We start from the raw sequence: 27,073 nt of genomic DNA, 5'->3' as shown, positions 1-27,073 counted from the left end.
GCAGTTTTGGTCTCTAAATTTGAGGAAGGACGTTCTGGTTATTGAGGGTGTGCAGCGTAGGTTCACGAGGTCAATTCCTGGAATGGCGGGACTATCATATGTTGAAAGATTGGAGCGACTGGGCTTGTATACACTTGAGTTTAGGAGGATGAGAGGGGATCTGATTGAGACGTTAAGGGATTGGACAATCTGGAGGCAGGAAGTATGTTCCCGTTGATGGGGGAGTCCAGAACCAGAGGACACAGTTTAAAAATAAGGGGTAGGCCATTTAGAACAGAGTTGAGGAAAAACTTCTTCATCCAGAGAGTGGTGGATATATGGAATGCTCTGCCCCAGAAGGCAGTGCAGGCCAACTCTCTGGATACTTTCAAGAAAGAGACAGATAGAGCTCTTCAAGATAGTGGAATCAAGGGTTATAGGGATAAGACAGGAACAGGATACTGATTGTGGATGATCAGCCATGATCATAATGAATGGTGGGGCTGGCTCGAAGGGCTGAATGGCCTACTCCTGCACCTATTGTCTATTGAGTGGTGGACAGTGTGGAAGAATGTTGCAGGTTGCAGGGAGACTTGGATAAACTGCAGAATTGGGCTGAAAGGTGGCAAATGGAGTTCAATGCAGATAAATGTGAGGTGATTCACTTTTGGAAGAATAATAGGAAGGCAGAATACTGAGTCAATGGAAAGACTCTTGGTAGTGTGGATGTGCAGAGGGATCTTGGTGTCTCTGTACACAGATCCCTGAAAGTTGCCACTCAGGTTGATAGTGCTGTTAAGAAGGCTTATGGTGTGTTAGGTTTTATTCGCAGAGGAATTGAGTTCCGGAGCCGTGATGTCATGCTGCAACTGCACAAAATGCTAGTGCGGCCTCACTTGGAATATTGTGTGCAGTTCTGGTCGCCCCATTACAGGAAGGATGTGGAATCATTGGAAAAGGTGCAGAGGAGATTTACCAGGATGTTGCCTGGTCTGGAGCGAAAGCCCTATGAAGAGAGGCTGAGGGACTTAGGTCTGTTCTCATTGGAGAAAAGAAGGCTAAGAGGGGATTTAATAGAGACCTACAAGATGATCAGAGGACTAGATAGGGTGGACAGTGAGAGTCTTTTTCCGAGGATGATGACGTCAGCTTGTACAAGGGGGCATAGCTACAAACTGAGGGGTGATAGATTTAAGACAGATGTCAGAGGCAGGTTCTTTACTCAGAGAGTGTTAATGTAGTTTGTCAATGTAGTTAACTCAGCCACATTAGGGGCATTTAAACAGTCCTTGGATAAACATATGGATGATGATGGGATAGTGTAGGGGGATGGGCTTAGATTAGTTCACAGGTCGGCGCAACATCGAGGGCTGTAGGGCCTGTTCTGCGCCGTATTGTTTAGATTACCTACAGTGTGGAAACAGGCCCTTCGGCCCAACAAGTCCACACAGCCCCTTGAAGAATTCCATCCAGACCCACCCCGCTATAACCCATACACCCTTGAACACTACGGGCAATTTAGCATGGCCAATCCACCTAGCCTGCACATCTTTGGACTGTGGGAGGAAACCGGAGCACCCAGAGGAAACCCACGCAGACACGGGGAGAGTGTGCAAACTCCACACAGACAGTTGCCCGAGGCTGGAATTGAACCCGGGTCCCTGGCGCTGTGAGGCTGCAGTGCTAGCCACTGAGCCACTGTGCCGCCCCAACATTGTTCCACTTTCTATGTTCTTAGAGAAAGATACATTCTGGATATTCAAGGGACTCTTGGATAGGCAGATGCATAATAGTAAAATGTAGGATATGCAGTTTATTTTGAACTTAGAGTTGGATAATAGGTCAGCACAACATCGTGGGCCAAAGGGACTGGTACTGTGCTGTACTGTTCTGTGGTCGATATTTGGTGCTGAACTATTGAGTTATGCTTAATGAAATAAAATATTCAGTATCTGTTACAGGCTTCACTATGTTAAAAGAACTCTAATTATTAAAAACACATTCAAAACATTTTAACACCTTCATGTACTGAATGCCTTTATTTAAAGAAAAAATCTCGTCAAGTACTTAAGTGTTAAAGTAAGGTGCAAACGATTTAGAGGATGTGTGAGGAAAAACTTGGTGGGAATTTGAAACTCACTGCCTGGTGATTGAGTTTTGGAGCCATGAGGTCATGTTGCAGCTGTACAAAACTGATGTGGCCACACAGAGTATTGCATACAGTTCTGGTTGCCGCATTATAGGAAGGATGTGGAAGCATTGGAAAGGGTACAGAGGAGATTTACCAGGATGTTGTCTAATATAGAGGGAAGGTCTTATGAGGCAAGGCTGAGGGACTTGAGGCTGTTGTTAGAGAGGAGAAGGTTAAGAGGCGACTTAATAGAGACACGCAAGATGATCAGAGGATTAGATAGGGTGGACAATGAGAGCCTTTTTCCTCGGATGGTGATGGCTACCTTGAGGGGACATAGCTTTAAATTGAGGGGTGATAGATATAGGAGAGAAGTCAGAGGTAGGTTCTTTCTAGGGCAGAACTCAGAGAGTAGTAGCGCGTGGAATGCTCTGCCTGCAACAGTAGTAGACTCGCCAACTTTAAGGGCATTTAAATGGTCACTGGATAAACATATGGATGATAATGGAAAAGTGTAGGTTAGATGGGCTTCAGATTGGTTTCACAGGTTGGCACAACATTGAGGGCCCATTACTGCACTGTAATGTTCTATGTTCTACGGAAGGGTGAAAGAGGCAAAAACCCTTGTAACATTGAAGAAGTGTTTAGATGTGCACTTGTGATGCCAAGATGCACAAGGCTATGGGTCAAAAATGCTGGAAATGGCATTAGAACCTTCAGACAGCTTTAGACCAGCACAGACATGACGGGCTGAATGGTCTTTTCATTCCAGTTGTAGTCTAAGTATTTAAACATATATTTATATTCAAAGCCCCACGTCAAAGACAGGTAATCACTTTGGACTCACAAGCCCCCTGTGAAAGTATCATGTGGAAATAGTCAAGCAACATTAATACTATAAGGAATGTCCTCAGACTTATGCCAGTAACACTGATTGAGATTTAATGCACATATTATTTTTTCCATTGCAGCTTCTTGTTCAAACATTTTACTGCTGAATCAAGAAATCCCTTGAGGCTGATGACCTACTAACAGCCACTAATCAACGGCTTCTGTAGACTTTTGGAGGTTTTTGTAAAAAGGAAGCCAAAATTAAATTCCAAACTGATGGTTACCTGCCTAACATTTAAATTCTGGACTTCTATTACAACGGCAATTCAGGATAATTTGGAGGAATCAAAATACAGCAAGCACAAGCTACAACATGACATAAGTGACACGACTGCTGTGAACTTACAAAAGACCTACCTTCCAGAAGCCAGGATAACAATGGGATGAAACCTGGGCTCTCACTTATATACTGCAGGCCTTTCAGGTTAATGCTTACGTTATACAAGCACATTAACATTAGTCTGGAAGAAGAAGAGATTTTGTGCAACATTAAAATTTTACCTGCAAAATTAATAGATTTCTTTGCATGAATGCAGTTGATATTACATCACTATAGGAGACTATTTGATTCACTGAACTAGTGCCAAGGTCTCTGGTCAGCAACAATGATTTGGCTTCTAAAGGGGCAACAAGCACTCACTGAAGTCACCTGACATTGGCTGTGATTCCTGAGAGTAGATAAGAATGTACCATGTTCCGATATAAGGAAAGGTGAAGGTGGGAACCCATGGTTTTAGAATCATGGGTACTCAAAGTTATGAGTGCTACTTGAAAAGAGAAATTCAAGAAATATAGAACATAGAAAAGTACAGCACAGTACAGGCCCTTCGGCCCATGATGTTGTGCCATTGAATAATCCTAATCCAAAAATAAAATAACCTAACCTACATTCCCCTCAATTCCCTGCTGCCCATGTGCATGTCCAGCAGTCGCTTAAATGTCACTAATGACTCTGCTTCCACAACTACCACTGGTAAACTATTCCATGCGCTCACAACTCTCTGGGTGAAGAACCTCCCTCTGACGTCTCCTCTATACCTTCCTCCTAACACCTTAAAACTATGACCCCTCGTGGCAGTCAATTCTGCCCTGGGGAAAAGTCTCTGGCTATCGACTGTATCCATGCCTCTCATTACCTTGTACACCTCGATCAGGTCACCTCTCTTCCTCCTTCTCTCCAGAGAGAAAAGTCCGAGCTCAGTCAACCTCTCCTCGTAAGACAAGCCCTCCAGCCCAGGCAGCATCCTGATAAACTTCCTTTGCACCCTCTCCAAAGCCTCCACATCCTTCCTATAATAGGGCGACCAGAACTGGACACAATATTCCAAGTGTGGTCTCACCAGGGTTTTGTAGAGCTGCAGCATAACCTCGTGGCTCTTAAACTCGATTCCCCTGTTAATGAAAGCCAAAACACATATGCATTCTTAACAACCTTATCCACCTGGGTGGCAACTTTGAGGGAGCTATGCACTTGAACACCAAGATCCCACTGTTCCTCCACACTGCCGAGAATCCTGCCTTTAATCCTATATTCAGCATTTAAGTTCGACCTTCCAAAATGCATCACTTCGCAATTATCCAGGTTGAACTCCATCTGCCATTTCTCAGACCAGCTCTGCGTTCTGTCAATGTCTCGCTGAAGCCTGCAATAGCCCTCGATACTATCAGCACCTCCAACCTTTGTGTTATCAGCAAACATACTAACCCACCCCTCAACCTCCTCATCCAAGTCATTTATAAAAACTACAAAGCGCAGAGGCCCAAGAACAGAGTCCTGCGGGACACCACTCAGCACTGACCTCCAGGCAGAATACTTACCATCTACAACCACTCTCTGCCTCCTGTCAGCCAACCAATTCTGAATCCAGACAGCCAAATCACCCTGTATCCCATACCTCCTGACTTTATGAATGAGCCTGCTATGGGGAACATTATCAAATGCCTTGCTGAAGTCCATATACACCACATCCACTGCTCGACCCTCGTCAACCTGTCTTGTGACTGGGATGGCAGTGAGGGAGGAGTGTGGAGGCAAGTGTAGCACTTCCTTGACCATGTGCTCCCAAGGGATTTTGGGCACGAACCGCAGCTTGAGGGTTCTGGGGGGGTCTTGTGGCTGGTTCAGCTGAGCCTCCTTGATGTCAGGGCATTAGTTGGTCAGGTCTTGTTCCCATGTTGGTTGGACCTTGATTTCAGGTTTCCATGAGGTTAGGGAGGTCACGCTTGCATGAGGCGGGAAGGCCTTTGGGCTTGCGGTTCCACTTTGGCAAGGTAATTCGATGTATCTGAGAGGATCCTGGCAATAGTCTTACTCATGAGTATTCTAGGAGGTTTTGCAGTTGGTTTGATTGGACCTCCTTGATGTTGGGTTTCGACAGGGTCAGGTGTTGTTCCTGTGCAGTTTGGGTCTTGTTTCCAAGTTTCCCCAGGAGGTCAAGCTTGTGGAAAACCAGCTAGCCCTTAGTTCCCCTGGGTGTGCAATTCCAGCTTTGGTAATAGAGCTTCATTGGTTTTAGAACACTTAAACCTGAAATTAGATTGCAGTTTTGCATATTGGTATAAACCCTTATAAACAAAGAAACCTACAGCACAGGAACAGGCCCTTCGGCCCTCCAAGCCTGTGCCGATCAAGATCCTCTGTCTAACCCGTGATCTATTTTCTAACGGTCTGTGTCCATTTGTTCCCTGCCCATCCATGTACCTGTCCAAATATATCTTAAAAGACGCTAATGTGTCTGCGTCTACCACCTCCGCTGGCAACGCGTTCCAGGCGCCCACCACCCTGTGTGTAAAGAACTTTCCACGCATTTCTCCCTTAAACTTTCCTCCTCTCACTTTGAACTCATGACCCCTAGTAATTGAGTCCCCCACTCTGGGAAAAAGCTTTTTGCTATCCAACCTGTCTATACCCCTCATGATTTTGTAGACCTCAATCAGGTCCCCCCTCAATCTCCGTCTTTCTAATGGAAATAATCCTAATCTATTCAACCTCTCTTCATAGCAAGCACCCTCCATACCAGGCAACATCCTGGTGAACCGCCTCTGCATCCTCTCCAAAGCATCCATATCCTTTTGGTAATGTGGCGACCAGAACTGTACACAGTACTCCAAATGTGGTCGAACCAAAGTCCTATACAACTGCAACATGACCTGCCAACTCTTGTACTCAATACCCCATCCAATGAAGGAAAGCATGCCGTATGCCTTCTTGACCACCCTATTGACCTGCATTGTCACCTTCAGGGAACAATGGACCTCAACACCAGATCTCTCTGTTCATCAATTTTCCCTAGGACTTTTCCATTTACTGTATAGTTCGCCCTTGAATTTGATCTTCCAAAATGCATCACCTCGCATTTGCCCAGATTGAACTCCATCTGCCATTTATCTGCCCAACTCTCCAGTCTATCTATAGTCTGCTGTAATTTCTGACAGTCCCCTTCACTATCAGCTACTCCAACAATCTTAGTGTCATCAGCAAACTTGCTGATCAGACCACCTACACCTTCCTCCAGATCATTTACACATATCACAAACAACAGTGGTCCCAGCACAGATCCCTGTGGAACACCACTGGTTGCAGGTCTCCAATTTGAGAAACTTCCTTCTACTACTACCCTGTCTCCTGTTGCCCAGCCAGTTTTTTTATCCATCTAGCTAGCACACCCTGGATCCCTTGTGACTTCAGTTTTTCCATCAGCCTGCCATGGGGAACCTTATCAAACGCCTTACTGAAGTCCATGTACATGACATCTACAGCCTTTCCCTCATCAATCAACTTACCCTAACCTACCCTATTATGGGTATTAACTGTAGCATATTTCACTGTCCACCCACCAATGTTGAGCACAAATCCTCAATGTGAGGGATTAGGCATTTACCCAACTGAGAAAGTCGATTTCCATTTGTTTAAAATCCCCACAAAGGAAAAAAGATCCACTGAGCTTCACAATCAGTACAAGATTGTGCTGCTCATTCCACAAACGCAACTGTATTGATGATTCTGAGATAACAAGGTATAGAGCTGGACGAACACAGCAGGCCAAACGGCATCAGAGGAGATGCTGCTTGGTCTGCTGTGTTCATCCAGCTCTACACCTTGTTATCTCAGATTCTCCAGCATCTGTAGTTACTACTACCTTTGGTTCGATGATTCCTTCTCTTTCATGCCTTCTGATTCTGCCTCTACTTTTGCCTGTAAGGCAAATTGCACTGGGTGGGCCCTTCAGAATTGTTTCCTGGTCAACAAACAAGGTGGCCTTGGCTCCTTTGATAGTCCTTTGACCTTCCTGAAAAACTACTGGGTATTTAATTAGGACTTGGTTCAGGCAGCCGTTTTCTAACCAAGAAATGTTGAGCCAATTAAGGTGAATTTTTCTCAACCAATTTCGCTCCACCAAGCTTGTGCCTGAGCCATTTACTATAATTGGTGGAAACGAAATCAACTGTTTTTCAGAAGAGACCAGGACTGAAGTTGTACCCTTAATGTGTAAAAGTTCCCAGGCATTAATTCTCAGTGTAGCTGAGGTCTTGCACAGAATTAAGAGTTGGAGACCAGAATGAACTTTGTTAAAGACAGGTTCTGTGATCACTGAAACAGCTGTACTGGTATTGGCCTCCATGAGAACCAAGTGACTATTTAATGTTTATTTTGATTGGTTCTGATTTGGATGTTGCTAAGCTATTTAAATGTTCCAAACCAGATGTAGGTGGACTTTCCATGATGTGCTCTCTCCAGAATGCTAGTCTATGAGTCAGAATGCTAGTCTGCCAGTCATCTTAATGTAGTCAAAAACTCCAACAGAGATTCCCCTACTTCTTGAATTGCCCAGTAAAACTGACACCATCTCAGAATTAGAGGAGACTTGGGGGTGTAATACTCCTTTATTAAATCTGTCAGTTCTTTAAAGGTTTTAGTACCTCAGGGAAAGGTTGGTTGTTAACAACTGAAAAAGCTGCAGGTCCACAAGCTGTCAGAAGAATTACTCGTTACTTATGCATGTTAACACATAGTATGCCATTACACACTATCTATTGTTAGTCATTAACAGTCCCCATTAACAACTATTCACTCTCCTAGCCGGGTTGTTATCAACGCCTTTGTCTATCCAACTGCTTTTCTCTCTCTTTAAGGTCTATCCCTACTTATCACTTACTCCTTACCCACTCCCCCAACCCTATCTTCTGCACACAAACCGATACTTTCCTAGCTACCATCAGTTCTGAGGAAGGATCACCAGACCTGAAAACTCTGGTTTTTCTTCACAGATGCTGCCAGACCTGCTGCGGTTTTACAGCAACTTCTGTTTTTGGACTTCAGTAAAGCCTTTGACAAGGTCTCACATGGCAGACTGGTACTACAGGTGCAGTCACTTGGTATCAGGGGTGAGCTGGCAAGATGAATACAGAACAGACTTAGTCATAAGAGACACAGAGCTGTAGTGGAAGGATGCTTTCCAGAGTGGAGGATTGTGACTGGTGGTGTTCCATGGGGATCAGTGCTGGGACCCTTGCTGTTCATGATTAATATAATTGATTTGGAGGAAAACGTAGCTGGTCTAATTAGTAAGTTTGTGGAGGATACAATGATTGGTTGTGTAGTGGAGAGTGAGGAGGTTTCAGTTCTGAGGAAGGGTCACTGTAGCTGAAATGTTAACTCTGATTTTTTTCTTAATAAAAACCAAAGGAAATCGTGAACAACTCCTTTGTCTGTCCAACTGTCTTTCTCTCTCTTCGGGCTCTATCCTATTGTTCCCTACCCAATCCACTCCCTATTTTCTGCATATAAACTGACATTTTCCCAGCCACCATCCGTTCTGAGGAAGGATTACCGGACCCGAAACGTTAACTCCGTTTTCTCCTTCACAGATGTTGCCAGACCTGCTGAGGTTCTGTTTCTGTTTTGGATTTACAGCATCCATAGTTCTTACAGTTTTTATTTGGATAGTGAGGAGGAGGATTGCCAGAGGATACAGCACGATATACATCAGTTGGAGGAATGGCCAGAAAAATGACAGATGGCGTTTAATCCAGGCAAACGAGAGGTGATTCATTTTGGAACGTCAGGTACAGGTGGAAATTATAAAGTGAATGGCAGAACCCTTAGCAGTAGTGACGTGCAGATGGATCTGGGTGTGCAGGTTCACAGATCACTGAAGGGTGCAGGCATGTAGACAAGACAGTAAAAAGGGCTTATGGCATGACAAGTTATGCTGCAGCTTTACAGAACTTTAGTTTGGCCACATTTGGAATATTGCATACAGTTCTGGTCACCACACTACCGTAAGGATGTGGATGTTTTGGAGAGGGTATAGAAAAGGTTTACCAAGACTTTGCCTGGTCTGGGGGATTTTTGCCATAAAGAAAAGTTGGATAGACTTGGTTTGTTTTCACTGGGGCACAAGAGGTTGCGGGTTTGGCGACCTGGAAGATGTTTATAAGATTGTGAATGGCATAGATAGAGTGGAAAGTATGAGGCTTTTTCCCAGGGTGGAGAGATCAACTGCTAAGTGACACAGGTTCAAGATGGGAGTGGGCAAGTTTAAAAGAGATGTGCGAGGCCTATTTTTTACACAAAGTGCGGTGAGTGTTTGGATTGCATTGCCAGAGGGGGTGGTGGAAGCAGACACAATAGCAGCATTCAAGAAGCATCTGGACGAATACTTGAATAGAAAGGCAATAGAGGGATATGAATCCTGTTAGTGAAGACAGTTTTAGTATGGAAGGGCAAAATATGTCGGGGGAGGGTTGGAGAGCTGAAGGGCCTGCTCCTGTGCTGTATTGTTCTTTGTTCTCAATCACCTATGGCCATGTGTGTGAATGTGCAGTAAGATATTCCTGTTCTTATCTGTCAGCCAGGTCTCCCTGATTGGACCAGATTAACAGGCCCTGTCAGGGGATTCATACTCTACAAGAACCAAAAGAAATGCAGATTCTGGAAATCAGAAACAAAAGCAGAAGTTGTTGCAAAAGCATTCTGCCATGGCAGATGTTTTTCACAGCAGTTGATTAGATTCCCTACAGTGTGGAAACAGGCCTTTCAGCCCAACAAGTCCACATCGCCCTTTGAAGCATTCCAGACCCATCCCCCTGTAACCCACACACCCCTGAACACTACAGACAATTTAGCATGGCCAATCCACCTAGCCTGCACATCTTTGGATGTTAGGGACTCAATCAACTGTTTTTTGCATATAAGTGGTGTCCAATTAAACTGATTATGGCCTCAGTAATGTTTCATGTTGGGATGGTGCAGAAACACAGTGCCACTAGTACAGTAACCTCATTATTGCATGTAAAGGCTGTCATCTACTTGGAAGTGGACTCGCTGTGGCTTGCGGGGAACCACTGGAGCCGACAGATCCATGTCGCATTGATGGTTCCGCATTCAGACAAGGCTAAATCCATAGTTCAATCTATTCATTAAAAGGAATTTCCCCTCTGAATTAACATTATTGTTCCTTATAAACTTAACTTTAAATACACACATCTGAAGCAGCCTCCATATTTAAACACTCATGGGACACCCAACGTTTTGCAGCAGCTCTCATCTCTGTCAGTGGGGCTGCCAAAGTGGGCCTCTGATTAGGCTGGTACAATTGGGACTGCTTTCAATCTGTGGGAACACTGCCATTGAGTACAAACTGGAGATCTCTAATTGGTCCTGAAGCCTGTGTGATAACCCACCCCAATCAATATTCCATCTTTAATTTGTGGTTTGCATATCTTCCTGGTGTTTGCAATCTATGCCTTCATTAATAAAACCCTGGATTGTGTGCAGTTTTGGGCCCCATATCTCAGGAAGGATGTAGTGGGCCTGGAGCAGGTTCAGAGGAGGTTCGTGAGAATGGTCCCAAGAATGGAAAGCTTAACAAATGAGGAATGTTTGAGGACTCTGGGAACGATGCTCACTGCAGTTTAGATGGATGAGGGGAGATCTAATTGAAAATTTCAGAATACTGAATGACCTGGACAGAGTGGATGTTGGAAAGATGCTTCCAATGGTAGGAGAGTCTCAGACCTGAGGGCGCAGCCTTAGAGTGAAGGGAAGACCTTTTCGAACAGAGATAAGGAGAAGCTTCTTCAGCCAGAGAATGGTAAATCTATGGAATTCACTGCCACAGAAGGCTGTTGAGGCCAGGTCATTGAGTACATTTAAGACTGAGATAGACAGATAGGTTCTTGATTATCAAGGGGATCAAGGGTTACGGGGAGAAAGCAGACGAATTGGGATTGAGGAATTTATCAGCCATGATTGAATGGTGGAGCAGACATGATGGGCTGCATGGCCTAATTTCTGCTCCTATGTCTTATGGATAGTTTATGTTTTATGAACAGTTCTGTTAAATTTTCTGCCACGTTCGAAGAAATATATTGTTACGTCTTTCTGTTTTTGTATGTTAATATTCTATCATTTAACTTGAATTATCTGATAATCCTTCATGCCAAAATGTATTACTTTACATTTTTCCACACTAAATTTCATTTGCTGTGAATCTTCTCATCTTGCCAGGCAATGTTTGTTTCAAGCCTATTATTATCCTCCTCAATGATTACTACACTTTGGAGTTTCATGGTACCTGTGTTTACAAAATTGTGACCTGTCTCCCCAATGCCAAGTTACTAGTTGAACAAATACTTCATGAGATAGAACATACTGTAAAAGCATAGATAATTGAAAAGAACCTAGGTCTTAGTGTCACCTGATTAGAACATCAAGAATAATAATTGGGTGGAGAAATGGCAGGTGGAGTTCAATCCAGCCAAATGCGAGGTGGTGCATTTTGGAAGATCCAATTCAAGAGCAAGCTATACAGTAAATGGAAAAGCCCTGGGGAGGACTGATGCACAGAGAGATATGGGTGTTCAGGTCCATTGTACCCTGAAGGTGGCAACACAGGTCGATAGAGTGGTCAAGAAGGCATATGGCATGCTTTCATTCATCCGGCGCGGTATTGAGTACAAAAGTTGGCAGGTCATGTTGCAGTTGTATCGCACTTTGGTTCGACCACATTTGGAATACTGCATACAGTTCTGGTTGCCACATTACCAGAAGGATGTGGATGCTTTGGAGAGGGTGCAGAGGAGGTTCATTAGGATGTTACCTGGTATGGAGGGTGCTAGCTGTGAAGAGAGGATGAGTAGATTAGGATTATTTACATTAGAAAGATGGAGGTTGAGGAGGGACCTGATTGAGGTCTACAAAATCATGAGAGGTATAGACAGGGTGGACAGCAAGAAGCTTTTTCCCAGAGTGGAGCACTCAATTACTATGGGTCACAATTTCAAGGTGGGAGGGGATAAGTTTAAGGGAGATATGCGTGGGAAGTTCTTTATGCAGAGGGTGGTGGGTGCCTGGACAATGTTGCCAGCAGAGGTGGTAGAGGCAGGCACTATAGCATCACTTAAGGTGTATCTAGACAGATACACGTGGTGTAATTTTCTTTGTTCTAATTACGAGGAAGCATTATGCAGCTTTTCCAGAATGTCGATTAGGAGTGAGAGCTTGGATTCAGTTGCTTTTTGATGGATACTTAATATTTGAAGAATAATGGAGCTCTTACATGATGGATAATCTCATTTTTATTGCTATGGAAGTCAATTCAAGTAGATTTGTGCAAAACAGTAGGACAGATCCTGATCCAACACTCACACTTTCAGCTTGGTGCATAGACCGGTCTTCATTTCTGCCAGGAGCTGTAACAGTGTTTCCAAAAGAATTTGAGAAGAATTAACCAAGAATTCACGACCACAGGCCACAGCAGCCACATCTGAAATTAACAAAAGGGTCATATATAATTTCAAAAAGTCATAGTAGATGACAGATCGGATTTTCATCCATAAAGATATACTGTCACAGGTACATTGAAAGTGCACTTCCATACTTTAGTGATCCAAATGTAACTCTGTCAATCCGTCACTGATTATTATAAAAATTCAAATAGTTCACTCGACCCGAACCGTTAACTCTGATTTTTTCTATACAGGTGCTGCCAGACCTGCTGAGCTTTTCTGGCAACTTCTGTTTTCGTTCCTAATTTACAGCACCCGTACTTCTTTCAGCTTTTAATTTCCCTCTGAGTACTAACTATTCTCTAACTGAACCAAATTCTACTGGATTGCTGTTGAAATCAACACAAGTAATAAGAAAACATTAAACTAAAACTTAATCTCTCAAAGTTCACACAGAATGAGTCTCCTGGAAAGTTCTGTGTTCTCCGCTGATTATGTTAGGAATGTCTTCTCTTTCTGCTGTGAGGGCTTTGAGCTAAAAATTGCCAGGGTACCTTTGATAGGGTTTTTTGGAGAGCTTAATAGAATCATAGAATCCCTGTTTTGTGGAAACAGGCCCTTTAGCCCAACAAGTTCACACCAATCCTCAGAACATCCCACCCAGACCCATCCCCCTAATCTACACATCCCCGAACACTATGGGCAATTTAGCAATTGTCAATCCACCTGACATGCACATCTTTAGACTGTGGGAGGAAACCAGAATGCCCAGAGGAAACCCACACAGACACAGGGGAGAATGATGCAAACTCCACACAGACAGTTGCCTGAGGGTTGAATCGAATCCTGGTTCCTGGTGCTGTGAGGCAGTAGTGCTAACCACTGTGCCACCATGCTGGTGTGAAAGCCAGGTTTATGCCTCAGATGACAGATTTGCTTTCGCTTCAGATGGCAGTTGGCACTCACCTCAGTTGACAGTTGGCTCTTTTTTATACTCTTGATAGCCTGTCGATTTTCTTACACTAGGATTGGCCCCAGGTTGTCAACACCATCAGAATTAAATTCAATTACTTTTCAGTACCTACGGCCTTGTTTACATTAATTGGCTAATTTCAAAAACCTGTCGTCTTGATAAAAATGCTGCTTTGCCTATGTAAACCCCTTCGATATACGATATACATGTTTAAATTCATTAACTCTCTGGATGTGAGTTTGCTCACTGAGCTGGAAGGTTAGTTTTCAGACGTTTCGTCACTTTTTTTTATTTGAAAAAATATACTTTATTCATAGAATGTACAAAAAATAAAACATTTATACACCTACCCAGTCATGCAAGCCGCTCCGGGTTACCCAGGGGGTACGTACACCAACTAAAGGCAAAAACAAAACAAAGAAGAAAAAAAAAAGCAAAGAAAATACCCCGGCAGTCGTCTCCCCGCACAGTCCCTGTTGGCCCCTGACCAGTTGGGGAAGGCGCCAGCTGGGCCAGTTACCAGAGAGGGCCCTTTTTTCTATTCTAGACGAGGGGTTTCATACGATGGTTTTTCCCCACCGTGCGTTGGTAGCGGCTGCCCCAAGCTTTAGCGCGTCCCTCAGCATGTAGTCCTGGACCTTCGAGGGCACCAGTCTGCAACACTTGGTCGGGGTCAGTTCTTTCAGCTGGCAGACCAGCAAGTTGCGGGCAGACCAAAGAGTCTCTTTCACCGCATTGATGGTCCTCCAGGTGCAATTGATGTTGGTCTCAGTGTGCGTCCCGGGAAACAGCCCGTACAACACGGAGTCCCATGTCATGGAGCTGCTCGGGATGAACCTCGACAAATACCACTGCATCCCCCTCCAGATCTCCTGCCCATAGGCACACTCCAGATGTGGTGATCGACAGTCTCGTTCCCCCCCACCCCGGCAGGCGCCTCGAGGGCAGTGTGAGGTGGCGCAAAGATTCCGGGCGTGCATAAAGGATCTCACTGGCAGAGCCCCTCTCACCGCCAGCCAAGCAATAACCTGAAGAAGTTACCCTCCTCCCTCTGGACCCTCTCTGATGAAGGGTCTAGGCCCGAAACGTCAGCTTTTGTGCTCCTGAGATGCTGCTTGGCCTGCTGTGTTCATCCAGCCTCACATTTTATTATCAAGCAATATCCTTGTGCTTGTTTGAAAGTTCTGGCACTGAGACACTCTGCCAAACGACTTTGGCAGTCTGCGTGGGGAACCACATGATGGGATCCACCCTCTCCTTTTCCCGAAGGGTCTCGAGGATACAACGTGCTGACCACTGCCTGACGGCCTTGTGGTCAAAGGTGTTTCCTTTCAAAAATTTCTCCACAAAGCACAGGTGGTACGGGACGGTCCAACTACTCGGAGCGTTGCGCGGCAACAAGGCCAGGCCCATCCTTCGCAACACGGGGACAGGTAGAACCTCAGTAAGTAGTGACACTTGGTGTTTGCATACTGAGGATCTTCGCATAGCTTGATGCAGCCACACAAAGGTAGCCATCAGGGCAAGGGTGGCGTTCGGTACGTCCTTTCCCCCATTTTCCAGGTCTTTGTACATGGTGTCCCTGCGGACCCGGTCCATCCTCGACCCCCAAATGAAGTGGAAGATGGCCTGGGTGACCGCAGTGGCGCAGGTCCAGGGAATAGGCCAGGCCTGCACCACATACAACAGTACCAAAAGATCCTCGCACCTGACAACCAGGTTCTTACCCGCGATTGAGAGGGACCGGAGCGGCCGCCTGCCCAGCTTCTGCTTCAGTTTGGTGATACGCTCCTCCCAAGTCTTAATGCACGTCCCAGCTCCACCGAACCAAACACCCAGCACCTTCAGGTAGTCTGTCCTGATGGTGAAGGGGATGAAAGAGCGGTCGTCCTAGTTCCCGAAGAACACGGCCTCGCTCTTACCCCTATTGACTTTGGCACCCGAGGCCAGTACAAACTGGCTGCAGATGTCTAACAGCCTACTCACCGACCGACGATCGGTGCAGAAGACGGCGATGTCGTCCATATACAGGGAGATCTTGACCTGAAGGCCTCCGCTGCCTGGGATAGTCACCCTTCAGGCTCACGTCCTTCCTGGTGGATCAGCGAAGGGCTCCATACAGCACATGAACAAGGCAGGAGAGAGCGGGCAGCCCTGCCTGACTCCAGATCTGACAGGAAAACTGTCTGATTCCCTCCCGTTGATCGAGGCTGCGCTAATGGTGTTGGTGTAGAGCAGCCGGATCCAATTGCGGATGCCCTCCCCAAACCCCAATTTGGAGAGGACATCCCTCATGTAAGTATGAGAGACCCTGTCGAAGGCCTTCTCCTGGTCCAGGCTGACGAGGCAGGTGTCCACCCTCCTGTCCTGCACGTAGGCGATCGTATGCCTGATGAGCGCGAGGCTCTCAGCGATCTTCCTGCCCGGCACAGCACACGTTTGGTCAGGGTGAATCACCGACTCCAGGACAGACCTGACCCGGTTGGCTATGACCTTGGCCAGGATTTTGTAGTCCACGTTCAATAATGAAATGGGACGCCAATTCTTAATTTCTTTCCTCTCCCCCTTCCTCTTGTAAATGAGGGTGGTGATGCCCTTCCTCATGGACTCGCGCATTTCTCCCGCCCGAAGCGCACTATTGTACACCTCCAGCAGGTCCTGGCCGACCAGGTCCCACAGAGCGGAATACAGCTCGACCGGTAAGCCGTCGCTCCAGGGAGTCTTATTCCTCTCAAAGGACTTGAGGGATCTGGTCAGCACGTCCAGGGATATCGGCTGGTCCAGCCACTCTCTCGTGCCGTCATCCAAGCCCTCCGTGATAGACAACAGGAACGACTCGGAGGCTGTGCTGTCCGTGGGCTTCGTGTCATACAGTCTGGCATAGAAGGATCTGCTGATCCTCAAAATGTCGGGCCGAGACGACGTCACTGAGCCATCATCCTCCTTTAGCCGGCGAAGCACAGAGCTCTCTTTGTGCACCTTCTGAATGAAGAATCGCGAGCATGTCTCGTCCTGCTCCATGGAGCGGACCCTGGACTGGAAGATTATCCTGGAGGCCTCCGCAGCAAAGAGCGAGGCTTGCTGGCCCCTCACCTCGCGGAGGTCCTCCGTGACATCGAGCCCCATCGACTGCAGAAGGAGCAAGTTCTGCATACTTTTCTGGAGTCGCGACAGCTTTCCCCGCCTCTCTCTCACCTTCCGAACACCCTTGAGGACAAAGAACCTCTTGATGTTCTCCTTCACTGTCTCCCACCAGTCGCCCGGAGACTCAAAGAGGGGTTTCACGGTTCTCCAACCGGCGTATTCCCTCTTAAGCTCCTCGACGTTCTCTGGGGTCAACAGAGTCGTGTTGAGCTTCCACGTCCCCATGCCGGCCTGCTGGTCGTCCTGTAAGTGACAGTCGGCCAGCAGGAGGCAGTGGTCAGAGAAGAACACCGGCTCGACGCCGGCGGACCTGACCGAGAACGCCTGTGACACAAACAGGAAGTCTATCCTTGAGCGGAGAGACCCGTCTGGCCGCGACCAGGTGTATCTCCGCTGCGCTACGTCTGCAGGGGTGCCGAAGACGTTGAGCAGCTTGGTGTTCTTCACCGTGCCCATCAGGAATCTGGACGTGACGTCCAGTTGACTCCCTCCACCCGCTGTCCCCACACCGGATCTTCCATCTGCATCGATGATGCAGTTGAAGTCTCCGCCTAGGATGACCAGCCTGGATGTAGCCAGCAGGGGTGGAAGCCACTGCAGGATGGCCAACCGCTCGCACCATACCGCTGGGCCGTACACATTGATCAGCCTCAGGGGAGCGTTCCTGTAAGTGACATCAGCCACTAGGAGGCACGCCCCCACCACCTCCTGAACTTGAGAGATGAAGAAGTTGCACCCCCGCAGCAGAATAGCCAGGTCCGAGGAGCGACAGTCGTTACCCCCCAACCAGATCGAAGGCCCACAGGTCCAGGTGCCCTACCATTTCCCGTACCTGCTGAGGTGCGGTATCCCGCACTCCTGCAGAAACAGGAGGTCTGCCTTGACGGTGGTCAGGTAGGCCAACATGGACACACATCTTGCGGTGGACTTGACACTGCACACATTAACGCTTGCAACTCGTACCCCCATTGTGGGCAGTGACCGCAGTACCCTCCCCGAGGCCAAGGTCCAGCCCCTCCATCTGTCCCTTCATGCCCATTGCCCAGGCTAACTGCTGGACGCTCTCTGGGCTCAGGAAACCGTCCATGCTGCCTTCCGGGTGGCATCCCCCCGTCGGGGGTATGGAGGCAGGAGAGTCCGGCTCTGGGTCAGGCTGGGGACACGGTGTTTCCTGCTTCCCGCCTGAAGGTTCCGGGGGGCCTCCAGGCCCCCAGCGGCGTGTGGCTGGGTGTCGGAGGGAGCCTCAGGACGCCTCCCGTCACCTGGAATCGGGGCGCTGCTTTCCTTCTCCCTTGAGATCTTTAGCTTCTGCTTTGGGCGGGCCTCCTCCAAATCTCCCTCGTCAGAGGAGGTCTTATAGCCCCCCTCTTCTCGCCTGATGGTTGCGGTGCCGGGGCCCGCCAGTGTGCCTTCCTCCTCGCTTTCCGGACTGTCGTCCACTCCCCTGGGCCACCTGTCACCTCCTCCATCGACTCCGGGTTGTCAGGGGGGAGCGGAGCCTCAAGGGGCACTTTGCTGGCCTTGGGTCCATCCTGCGGGGCTGGGCCCTCCTGCACATTAGGGGAGTCCTTGCAGAGCCCTGGTGCCTTCCTCTCCTCCGGGGGGGCTTGCCCCGCATTGCCCCTGCTGGTGACCTGGGCGTAGGTGGTCCCCCGCCGCGGCCATGCCCTATAGAGGTGGGCCGCTTCCCCGCAAAGGTTGCAGCTTTTTTTTGTGGGCAATCCTTTGCAAAGTGTCCCTCCTCCCTGCAGATGGTGGCTTTGCAGTCGGCCGCCACGTGACCTGACCTACCACAGGCATGGCAGACTCTAGGTCGCCCTGCGTAGGTCAGGTAGCCCTTGCTCCCGCCGATCGTGAAGCTGGACGGTGGGTGTACGATTTTCCTGTCCGCGCCCGTCCTCAGCGTTATCTTGACCTGCCTCTTACTGGTCCAGATCCCGAAGGGGTCCATCTTCCACCTTCACGTACCTTCCAAGGAAGGTCAGGACATCAACTGCTGGCACATGTGGATTGTACATGTGTACAGTCACCATACGGCTCCTTTGCACCAGCATCACGAACAGCGGGGCAGCGGTCAATACAGAGAGGGAGCCCTCACCTCCTTTCTACTTGAAAGCCTCCAGGAATCGCTCGCAAAGCTTGGCACTCCTGAAGGTTACATCGTAAAAACCTCCTCCAGGGAAATCCTGCAGGCAGTAAATGTCCGCAGCAGTGACCCCACAACAGTCCAACAGGACCCTCTTCACGAAGAAGGTGCGGTCCACAGGTGCACCTTCATCCACCTTCTTCACAGAAATGTGAATGGTGTTCCGGACCCCCTGACCCGGAGCACGAGCACTTGCCACAGGCATTGTTGCAGGTTGGCTGCTCCCCTGAACCAGGGTTAGGCCGAAGCCAGCATTAAGATCCACCGGTTGCAAGGGTGTACAGCCAACCCGATGTCTTCCTTCCACCTCCAACACAGTCGTGCTCTCCTCTTCTCGGTCCACAAAAGACTGGGTCTTTATTTTGTTCCAGATGTAAGCTGGTTCACTGAGCTGTAAGGTTTGTTCCCAGATGTTTCATCACCATTCTAGGTAACATCATCAGTGACCTCCGGTGAAGTGCTGGTGTTATGTCCCGCCTTCTATTTATCTGTTTAGGTTTCCTTGGGTTGGTGATGTCATTTCCTGCATTGGTGATGTCATTTTCTGTTCTTTTTCACAGAGGATGGTACATTGGCTCCAAATCAATGTGTTTGTTGATGCAGTTCCGGTTGGAATGCCATTGCCAACCCAAGGAAACCTAAACATATAAATAGAAAGCGGGACATAACACCAGGGCTTCACCACTGATGATGTTACCTAGAATGGTGACGAAACATCTGAAAACGAACCTTCCAGCTCAGCAAGCAAACTTACATCCAGTTCCACCCAATAAATTTGGGAATTAACAAATACCTGAGACACTACACACTCCCATCCTTCCACCTCCTCTAACCTAATAATAACAACTAAGTGTGGTGAGCAGGTAAGCTATTTGCATTTTTTTTCCCTCATCTCTGTTATCTTTCGGGGTGGTCACCCAGACGCCAAATCCTCTGGGAGCGGGTTGAAAGGCAAAGCCGAAAGCTATTTGAGTATATAATGGAGTAAACTTACTGGTGCAGGGAACACTGTGAAACTGAAAAAAAACTAATTCATTTTAAATAATTAACTAAGTAGAGATGGCAGGTCAAGTGATGTGTTGTAGCTGTATGATATGGGAGCTAGCTGATCCCATTGAGAACGGCAGTGACCACATCTGCAGCAAGTGTTGGCTGCTTGAGGAGCTCCGGCTCAAAACTGATGAGCTGGAATCCAAACACCAAACACTGCAGCACATCCGGGATGGGGAGAAATACCTGAATACTGTGTTCCAGGAGGTAGTGGTAGTATGGCGCACTGACCTCTACATCGCCGAGGCCAGACGCCAACTCTCCGACACCACCTCCGACCACCTCCTCGATCATGACCCCACACCTGAGCACCAAGCCATTATCTCCAACACCATTCACGACCTCATCACCTCAGGGGACCTCCCACCCACAGCCTCCAACCTCATTGTTCCCCAACCCCGCACGGCCCGTTTCTATCTCCTTCCCAAAATCCACAAACCTGTCTGCCCTGGTCGACCCATCGTCTCAGCCTGCTCCTGCCCCACCGAACTCATCTCCACCTATCTGGACTCCATTTTCTCCCCTTTGGTCCAGGAACTCCCCACCTACGTCCGTGACACCACCCACGCCCTCCACCTCCTCCAGGACTTCCAATTCCCTGGCCCCCAACACCTCATATTCACCATGGACGTCCAGTCCCTGTACACCTGCATTCCGCATAGAGTTGGCCTCAAGGCCCTCCACTTCTTCCTGTCCCGCAGGCCCGACCAGTCCCCCTCCACCGACACTCTCATCCGCCTAGCTGAACTCGTCCTCACACTCAACAACTTCTCTTTTGACTCCTCCCACTTCCTACAGACTAAGGGGGTGGCCATGGGCACCCACATGGGCCCCAGCTATGCCTGCCTCTTTGTAGGTTACGTGGAACAGTCCCTCTTCCGCACCTACACAGGCCCCAAACCACACCTCTTCCTCCGGTACATTGATGACTGTATCGGCGCCGCCTCTTGCTCCCCACAGGAGCTCGAACAGTTCATCCACTTCACCAACACCTTCCACCCCAACCTTCAGTTCACCTGGGCCATCTCCAGCACATCCCTCACCTTCCTGGACCTCTCAGTCTCCATCTCAGGCAACCAGCTTGTAACTGATATGCATTTCAAGCCCACCGACTCCCACAGCTACCTAGAATACACCTCATCCCACCCACCCTCCTGCAAAAATTCCATCCCCTATTCCCAATTCGTCCGCCTCCGCCGCATCTGCTACCACGATAAGACATTCCACTCCCGCACATCCCAGATGTCCAAGTTCCGCGTCTCCCGTATTTCCCGCAACACATCCCTCACACCCCGCCCCCGCCACAACTGCCCTAAGAGGATCCCCCACGTTCTCACACACCACCCTACCAACCTCTGGATACAACGCATCATCCTCCGACACTTCCGCCATTTACAATCCGACCCCACCACCCAAGACATTTTTCCATCCCCTCCCCTGTCTGCTTTCCGGAGAGACCATTCTCTCCGTGACTCCCTTGTTCGCTCCACACTGCCCTCCAACCCCACCACACCCGGCACCTTCCCCTGCAACCGCAGGAAATGCTACACTTCTCCCCACATCTCCTCCCTCACCCCTATCCCAGGCCCCAAGATGACATTCCACATTAAGCAGAGGTTCACCTGCACATCTGCCAATGTGGTATACTGCATCCACTGTACCCGGTGTGGCTTCCTCTACATTGGGGAAACCAAGCGGAGGCTTGGGGACCGCTTTGCAGAACACCTCCACTCAGTTCGCAACAAACAACTGCACCTCCCAGTCGCAAACCATTTCCACTCCCCCTCCCATTCTCTAGAGGACATGTCCATCATGGGCCTCCTGCACTGCCACAATGATGCCACCCGAAGGTTGCAGGAACAGCAACTCATATTCCGCCTGGGAACCCTGCAGCCTAATGGTATCAATGTGGACTTCACCAGTTTCAAAATCTCCCCTTCCCCTACTGCATCCCTAAACCAGCCCAGTTCGTCCCCTCCCCCCACTGCACCACACAACCAGCCCAGCTCTTCCCCCCAACCCAAAACATCCCAAAACCAGTCTAACCTGTCTCTGCCTCCCTAACCGGTTCTTCCTCTCACCCATCCCTTCCTCCCACCCCAAGCCGCACCCCCAGCTACCTACTAACCTCATCCCACCTCCTTGACCTGTCCGTCTTCCCTGGACTGACCTATCCCCTCCCTACCTCCCCACCTATACTCTCTCCACCTATCTTCTTTACTCTCCATCTTCGGTCCGCCTCCCCCTCTCTCCCTATTTATTCCAGTTCCCTCTCCCCATCCCCCTCTCTGATGAAGAGTCTAGGCCCGAAACGTCAGCTTTTGTGCTCCTGAGATGTTGCTTGGCCTGCTGTGTTCATCCAGCCTCACATTTTATTATCTTGGAATTCTCCAGCATCTGCAGTTCCCATTATCTCTGGTAGTCACACCTGGTAGATTAACAAATGTTAATTTGATCGGCAGGAAGGGGCAGCAGTATGTGACTGCAAGTGAGGCAGGTAGAGGGACAGTGCAGAGGAGCACAGGAGCCGCAGCCCTTGACATTGTTCCACGAGTATGAGGCACTTGCTCCCTGCATGGATGAGGAACAGGGCTGCAGAAAGGATGAATCAACTGACCATGACACCATGGTCCAGGAGGCCATTCAAGAGTGGGGAGCAAGGTATACTAAAAGAGGTGATGTGGGAAATAGCAAATGCACTGGTAATTATTTACCAAAATTCACTGGACTCTGGGGTGGTTCCCGCAGATTGGAAAACAGCCAATGTGACACCACTGTTTAAAAAAGGTAGTAGACAAAAATCAGGTAACGATAGGCCAGTTAGCTTAACTTCGGAAGTGGGGAAAATGCTTGAATCTATCATTAAGGAAGGAATAGCAAGACATCTGGATATACGTTGTCCCAGTGGGAATGTCCAGCATGGGTTCACGAAGGGTAGGTCATGCTTACCTAATTTTGTGGAATTTTTTGAGGACATTACTTGCATGGTCGACAATGGGGAACCTGTGGATATGGTGTATCTGGATATCCAGAAGGCATTTGACAAGGTGCCACACCAAAGGCTACTGTAAAAGATATAGTTGCACGGATTGGTTGACCGGTAGAAAGCAAAGAGAAGGGGTAAATGGGTGTTTTTCTGGTTGGCAATCAGTGGCTAGTGGTGTGCCTCAGGGATTAGTGTTGAGACCGTAATTGTTTACAATGTACATAGAAGATTTGGAGTTGGGGACTAAGTGTGATGTGTCAAAATTTGCAGATGGTGCTAAGGTGAGTGGTAAAGCAAAGTCTGCAGAAGGATATAGATAGTCAAAGTGAGTGGGCAAAGGTCTGGCAGATGGAGTACAATGTTGATAAGTGCGAGGTCATCTATTTTGGTAGGAATAACAGCAAAATGGACCATGTTTTAAATGGTAAAAAATTGCAGCACGCCGCTGTGCAGAGGGACTTGCATGTCCTCATGCATGAATCACTGAGGGTGGGATTGCAGGTGCAGCAGGTGATTAAAAAGGCAAATGGAATTTTGTCAGCCATTGCTCAAGGGATGGAGCTTAAATACAGGGACACTATGCTGCAGCTGTATAGGATCCTGGTGAGGCCACACCTGGAGTACTGTGTGCAGTTTAGGTCTCATAGAACATTGAACAATACAGTGCAGAACAGGCCCTTCCGCCCTCAATGTTGCGCCGACCTGTGAACTAATCTAAGCCCCTCCCCCTACGCTATCCCATCATCATCCATATGTTTATCCAACGACTGTTTAAATGCCCCTGATGTGGCTGAGCTAACTACATTGGCAGACATGGCGTTCCACGCCCTTAACACTCTCTGAGTAAAGAACCTGCCTCTGTCTTAAATCTATCACCCCTCAATTTGTAGCTATGCCCCCACGTACAAGCCGAAGTCGTCATCCTCGGACAAAGACTCTCACTGTTCACCATATCTAATCCTCAGATCATCTTGTATGTCTCTATTAAATCCTCTCTAAGCCTTCTTCTCTCCAATGAGAACAGACCCAAGTCCCTCAGCCTTTCCTCATAAGACCTTCGCTCCAGACCAGGCAACATCCTGGTAAATCTCCTCTGCACCTTTTCCAATGCTTCCACATCCTTCCTCTAATGGGGCAACCAGAACTGCACGCAATATTCCAAATGAGGCTGCACTAGCGTTTTGTACAGTTGCAGCATGACATCACGGCTCCAGAACTCAATCCTCTACCAATAAAACCTAACACACCAAATGCCTTCTTAACAGCACTATCAACCTGGGTGGCATGTACGTGGACACCAAGATCCCTCTGCACATCAACACTACAAAGAATGTTTCCATTGACCCAGTATTCTGCCTCCCTATTATTCTTCCCAAAGTGATTCACCTCACATTTATCCACATTGAACTCCATTTGCCACCTTTCAGCCTAATTCTGCAACTTATCAAAGTCTCCCTGCAACCTGCAACGTTCTTCCACACTGTCCACCACTCTACCGACTTTAGTGTCATCTGCAAACTTACTAAGCCATCCACCAACGCCTGCGTCCATGTCATTTATAAAAATGACAAACAGCAGTGGTCCCAAAACAGATCCTGAGGGACACCAGTAGTAACCGGACTCCAGACTGAATATTTTCCATCAACAACCACTCGTTGCCTTCTTACAGAAAGCCAGTTTCTATTCCAAACTGCTAAATCTCCCTCAATCCCATGCCTCTGCATTTTATCCAATAGCCTACCATGTGGAACCTTATCAAAGGCTTTACTGAAGTCCATGTACACATGTCAACTGCCCTTCCCTCATCCATATGCTTGGTCACCTTCTCAAAAAACTCAATGAGGTTTGTGAGACACGACCTGCCCTTGAAGAATCCATGCTGACTATCTCCAATCAAATTGGTGCTTGCTAGATGATTATAAATCCTACCTCTTATAATCCTTTCCAAAACTTTTCCTACAACAGATGTAAGGCTCACAGGTCTATAATTACCTGGGACATCTCTACCTCCCTTCTTGAATAAGGGCACAACATTTGCAATCCTCCAGTCCTCTGGTACTTAACCTGTAGACAATGAGGACTCAAAGATCAAGGCCAAAGGCTTCACCATCTCCTCCCTAGCTTCCCAGAGAATCCTTGGAAAAATCCCATCCAGCCCGAGGGATTTATCTACCTTTACACCTTCAAGAATTGATAACACCTCCTCCTGACTAACCTCAATCCTTTCAATTCTAATAGCCCGTAACTCAGTCTTCTCCTCTATAATATTCTCCTTTTCCTGAGAGAAAACAAATGAGAAATATTCATTTAGCACCTCTCCGATCTCCACAGGGTCCACACACAACTTCCCACTTTTGGCTTTGACTGGCCCTCCTTACTTGAGAAGAGAATATACTAGCACTGGAGGGGGTGCAGAGGAGATTCACTCTGTTGACTCCAAAGTTGAGGGGTTGGATTATGAGGACAGACTGAGTAGACTGGGCTTATACTCATTGGAATTCAGAAAAATGAGGGGAAATCTTATAGAAACATATATGATTATGGAGGGAATAGATAAAGTGGAGGCTGGGAGGTTGTTTCCGCAAGCAGGTGAAACCAGGACTAGAGGGCATTGCCTCAAAATAAAGGGAAGTTGATGTAAGACTGAGGTCAGGAGGAACTTCTTCACCCAAAGGGTTGTCAATCTGTGGAATCTACTGCCCAGTGAAGTGGTTGAAGCTACCTCACTGAATGTTTTTAAGGCAAAGCTGGACAAATTTTTGACCAGTAAAGGAATTAAGGGTTATGGTGAATAGGCAGATAAGTGGAGCTGAGTCTCAAAAAGATCAGCCATGATCATACTAAATGGCGGGGCAGGCTCGAGGAGCCGGATGGCCTACTCCTGCTCCTAGTTCTTATGTTCCTATTGCATTCAATTCTGGTTGCCAAATTACAGCAAGGATGTGGAGGCTTTGGAGAGGGCTCAGAAGATGTTTACCAGGATGCTGTATGGATTACAGTGTATCAGCTACAAGTGAGGCTAGAAAAACTCAGCTTGTTTTCTCTGGAGCAGCGAAGGCTGACGGGAGACTTGATAGAAGTCTATAAAATTATGAGAAACACAAATAAGGTTGATGGTCAGAATCATGTTTTCCAAAGTTTAAATGTCTAATACTAGGCAGCATGTAGTTCAGGTGAGAGGGGAAAGTTCAAAAGAGAGCTCAGGGGCGTATTCTTTACACAAAGAGTGGCAAGAATCTGGAATAGAGTGCCAGGGATTGTGGTTGAGGCAGATGTGATAAGCATTTAAAGGGCTTTTAGAATACTACATGAATATGCAAGGAATGGGGGGATATGGACCAAGGGCAGGCAGAATGAATAGGTTTCATTTCGTGCCATGTTCGGCACAATATCGTGGACTGAAGGGCATGTTCCTGTTCTGTACTGTTCTATGTTCTGTATTCTGTGTACCGACCGAGCTGCTTGGGTCTTAAAGAGTGTAGCTGCTGGATGGGGTTTGCTGCAGGTGGTGCAATATTCCTGGCTATTGATGCATCCGTCCACGACACTAGTGTGTGCGAGTGATAACTCACAGTCCTTGTGGAGGTAAAGTCCTGTATTCACATGGTAAACACCATGTGAATCTTTTGTGTGGCACTATCTTTGTGCTAAATAGGACAGACTTTGATCAGATCTAGCAACCAAAGACCAGGCATCCATGAAGCACTATGGGCTACTAACAGCAGCAGAATTGTACTCCAGCATAATCTGCAATCTCATAACCTCGCATATCCCTCACTCAATTGTTAGCATCTAGCCAGGCAATTAACCCAAGTTCGATGAAGTATGCAGAAGTGCATGCCAGGTGCTGTACTTTCTTCATCCAACATGTGTCACCTTGTACTTGTCAGGGTTAAATACCATCTAAACCTTGACCATCTGTATCTTCCTGTAACCTACACCCATTTTCTTGCTATTCATCTACACATTTGTTTAACAGTTCTCCCCACATTTTCGTCTATGTCATTTACACATGTAACACATAATAAGGGTCCTAGTACT

At 47.7% G+C, this 27,073-nt stretch overlaps 1 protein-coding gene across 1 annotated transcript in view; it reads right to left on the bottom strand.

Moving 5' to 3' along the window:
- hsf2bp (heat shock transcription factor 2 binding protein) overlaps positions 1–27,073 on the bottom strand; it is a 116,413-nt gene that overhangs the window by 5,292 nt on the left and 84,048 nt on the right. Inside the window, exons 6-7 of the mRNA XM_048540660.1 lie at positions 12,654–12,771; positions 3,359–3,462 (exon numbers count right to left, since the gene is read on the bottom strand). Coding sequence (XP_048396617.1) covers positions 3,359–3,462; positions 12,654–12,771 — 222 coding nt within the window. The remainder of the gene's footprint in view (positions 1–3,358; positions 3,463–12,653; positions 12,772–27,073) is intronic.

The sequence above is a fragment of the Stegostoma tigrinum genome, chromosome 12 (genome assembly GCF_030684315.1).
Source record: "Stegostoma tigrinum isolate sSteTig4 chromosome 12, sSteTig4.hap1, whole genome shotgun sequence".
In the NCBI taxonomy this organism is placed as follows: Eukaryota; Metazoa; Chordata; class Chondrichthyes; order Orectolobiformes; family Stegostomatidae; genus Stegostoma; species Stegostoma tigrinum.
The sequence above is the reverse complement of the archived record's forward strand: the minus strand, read 5'-3'. Positions and strand labels throughout refer to the sequence as shown.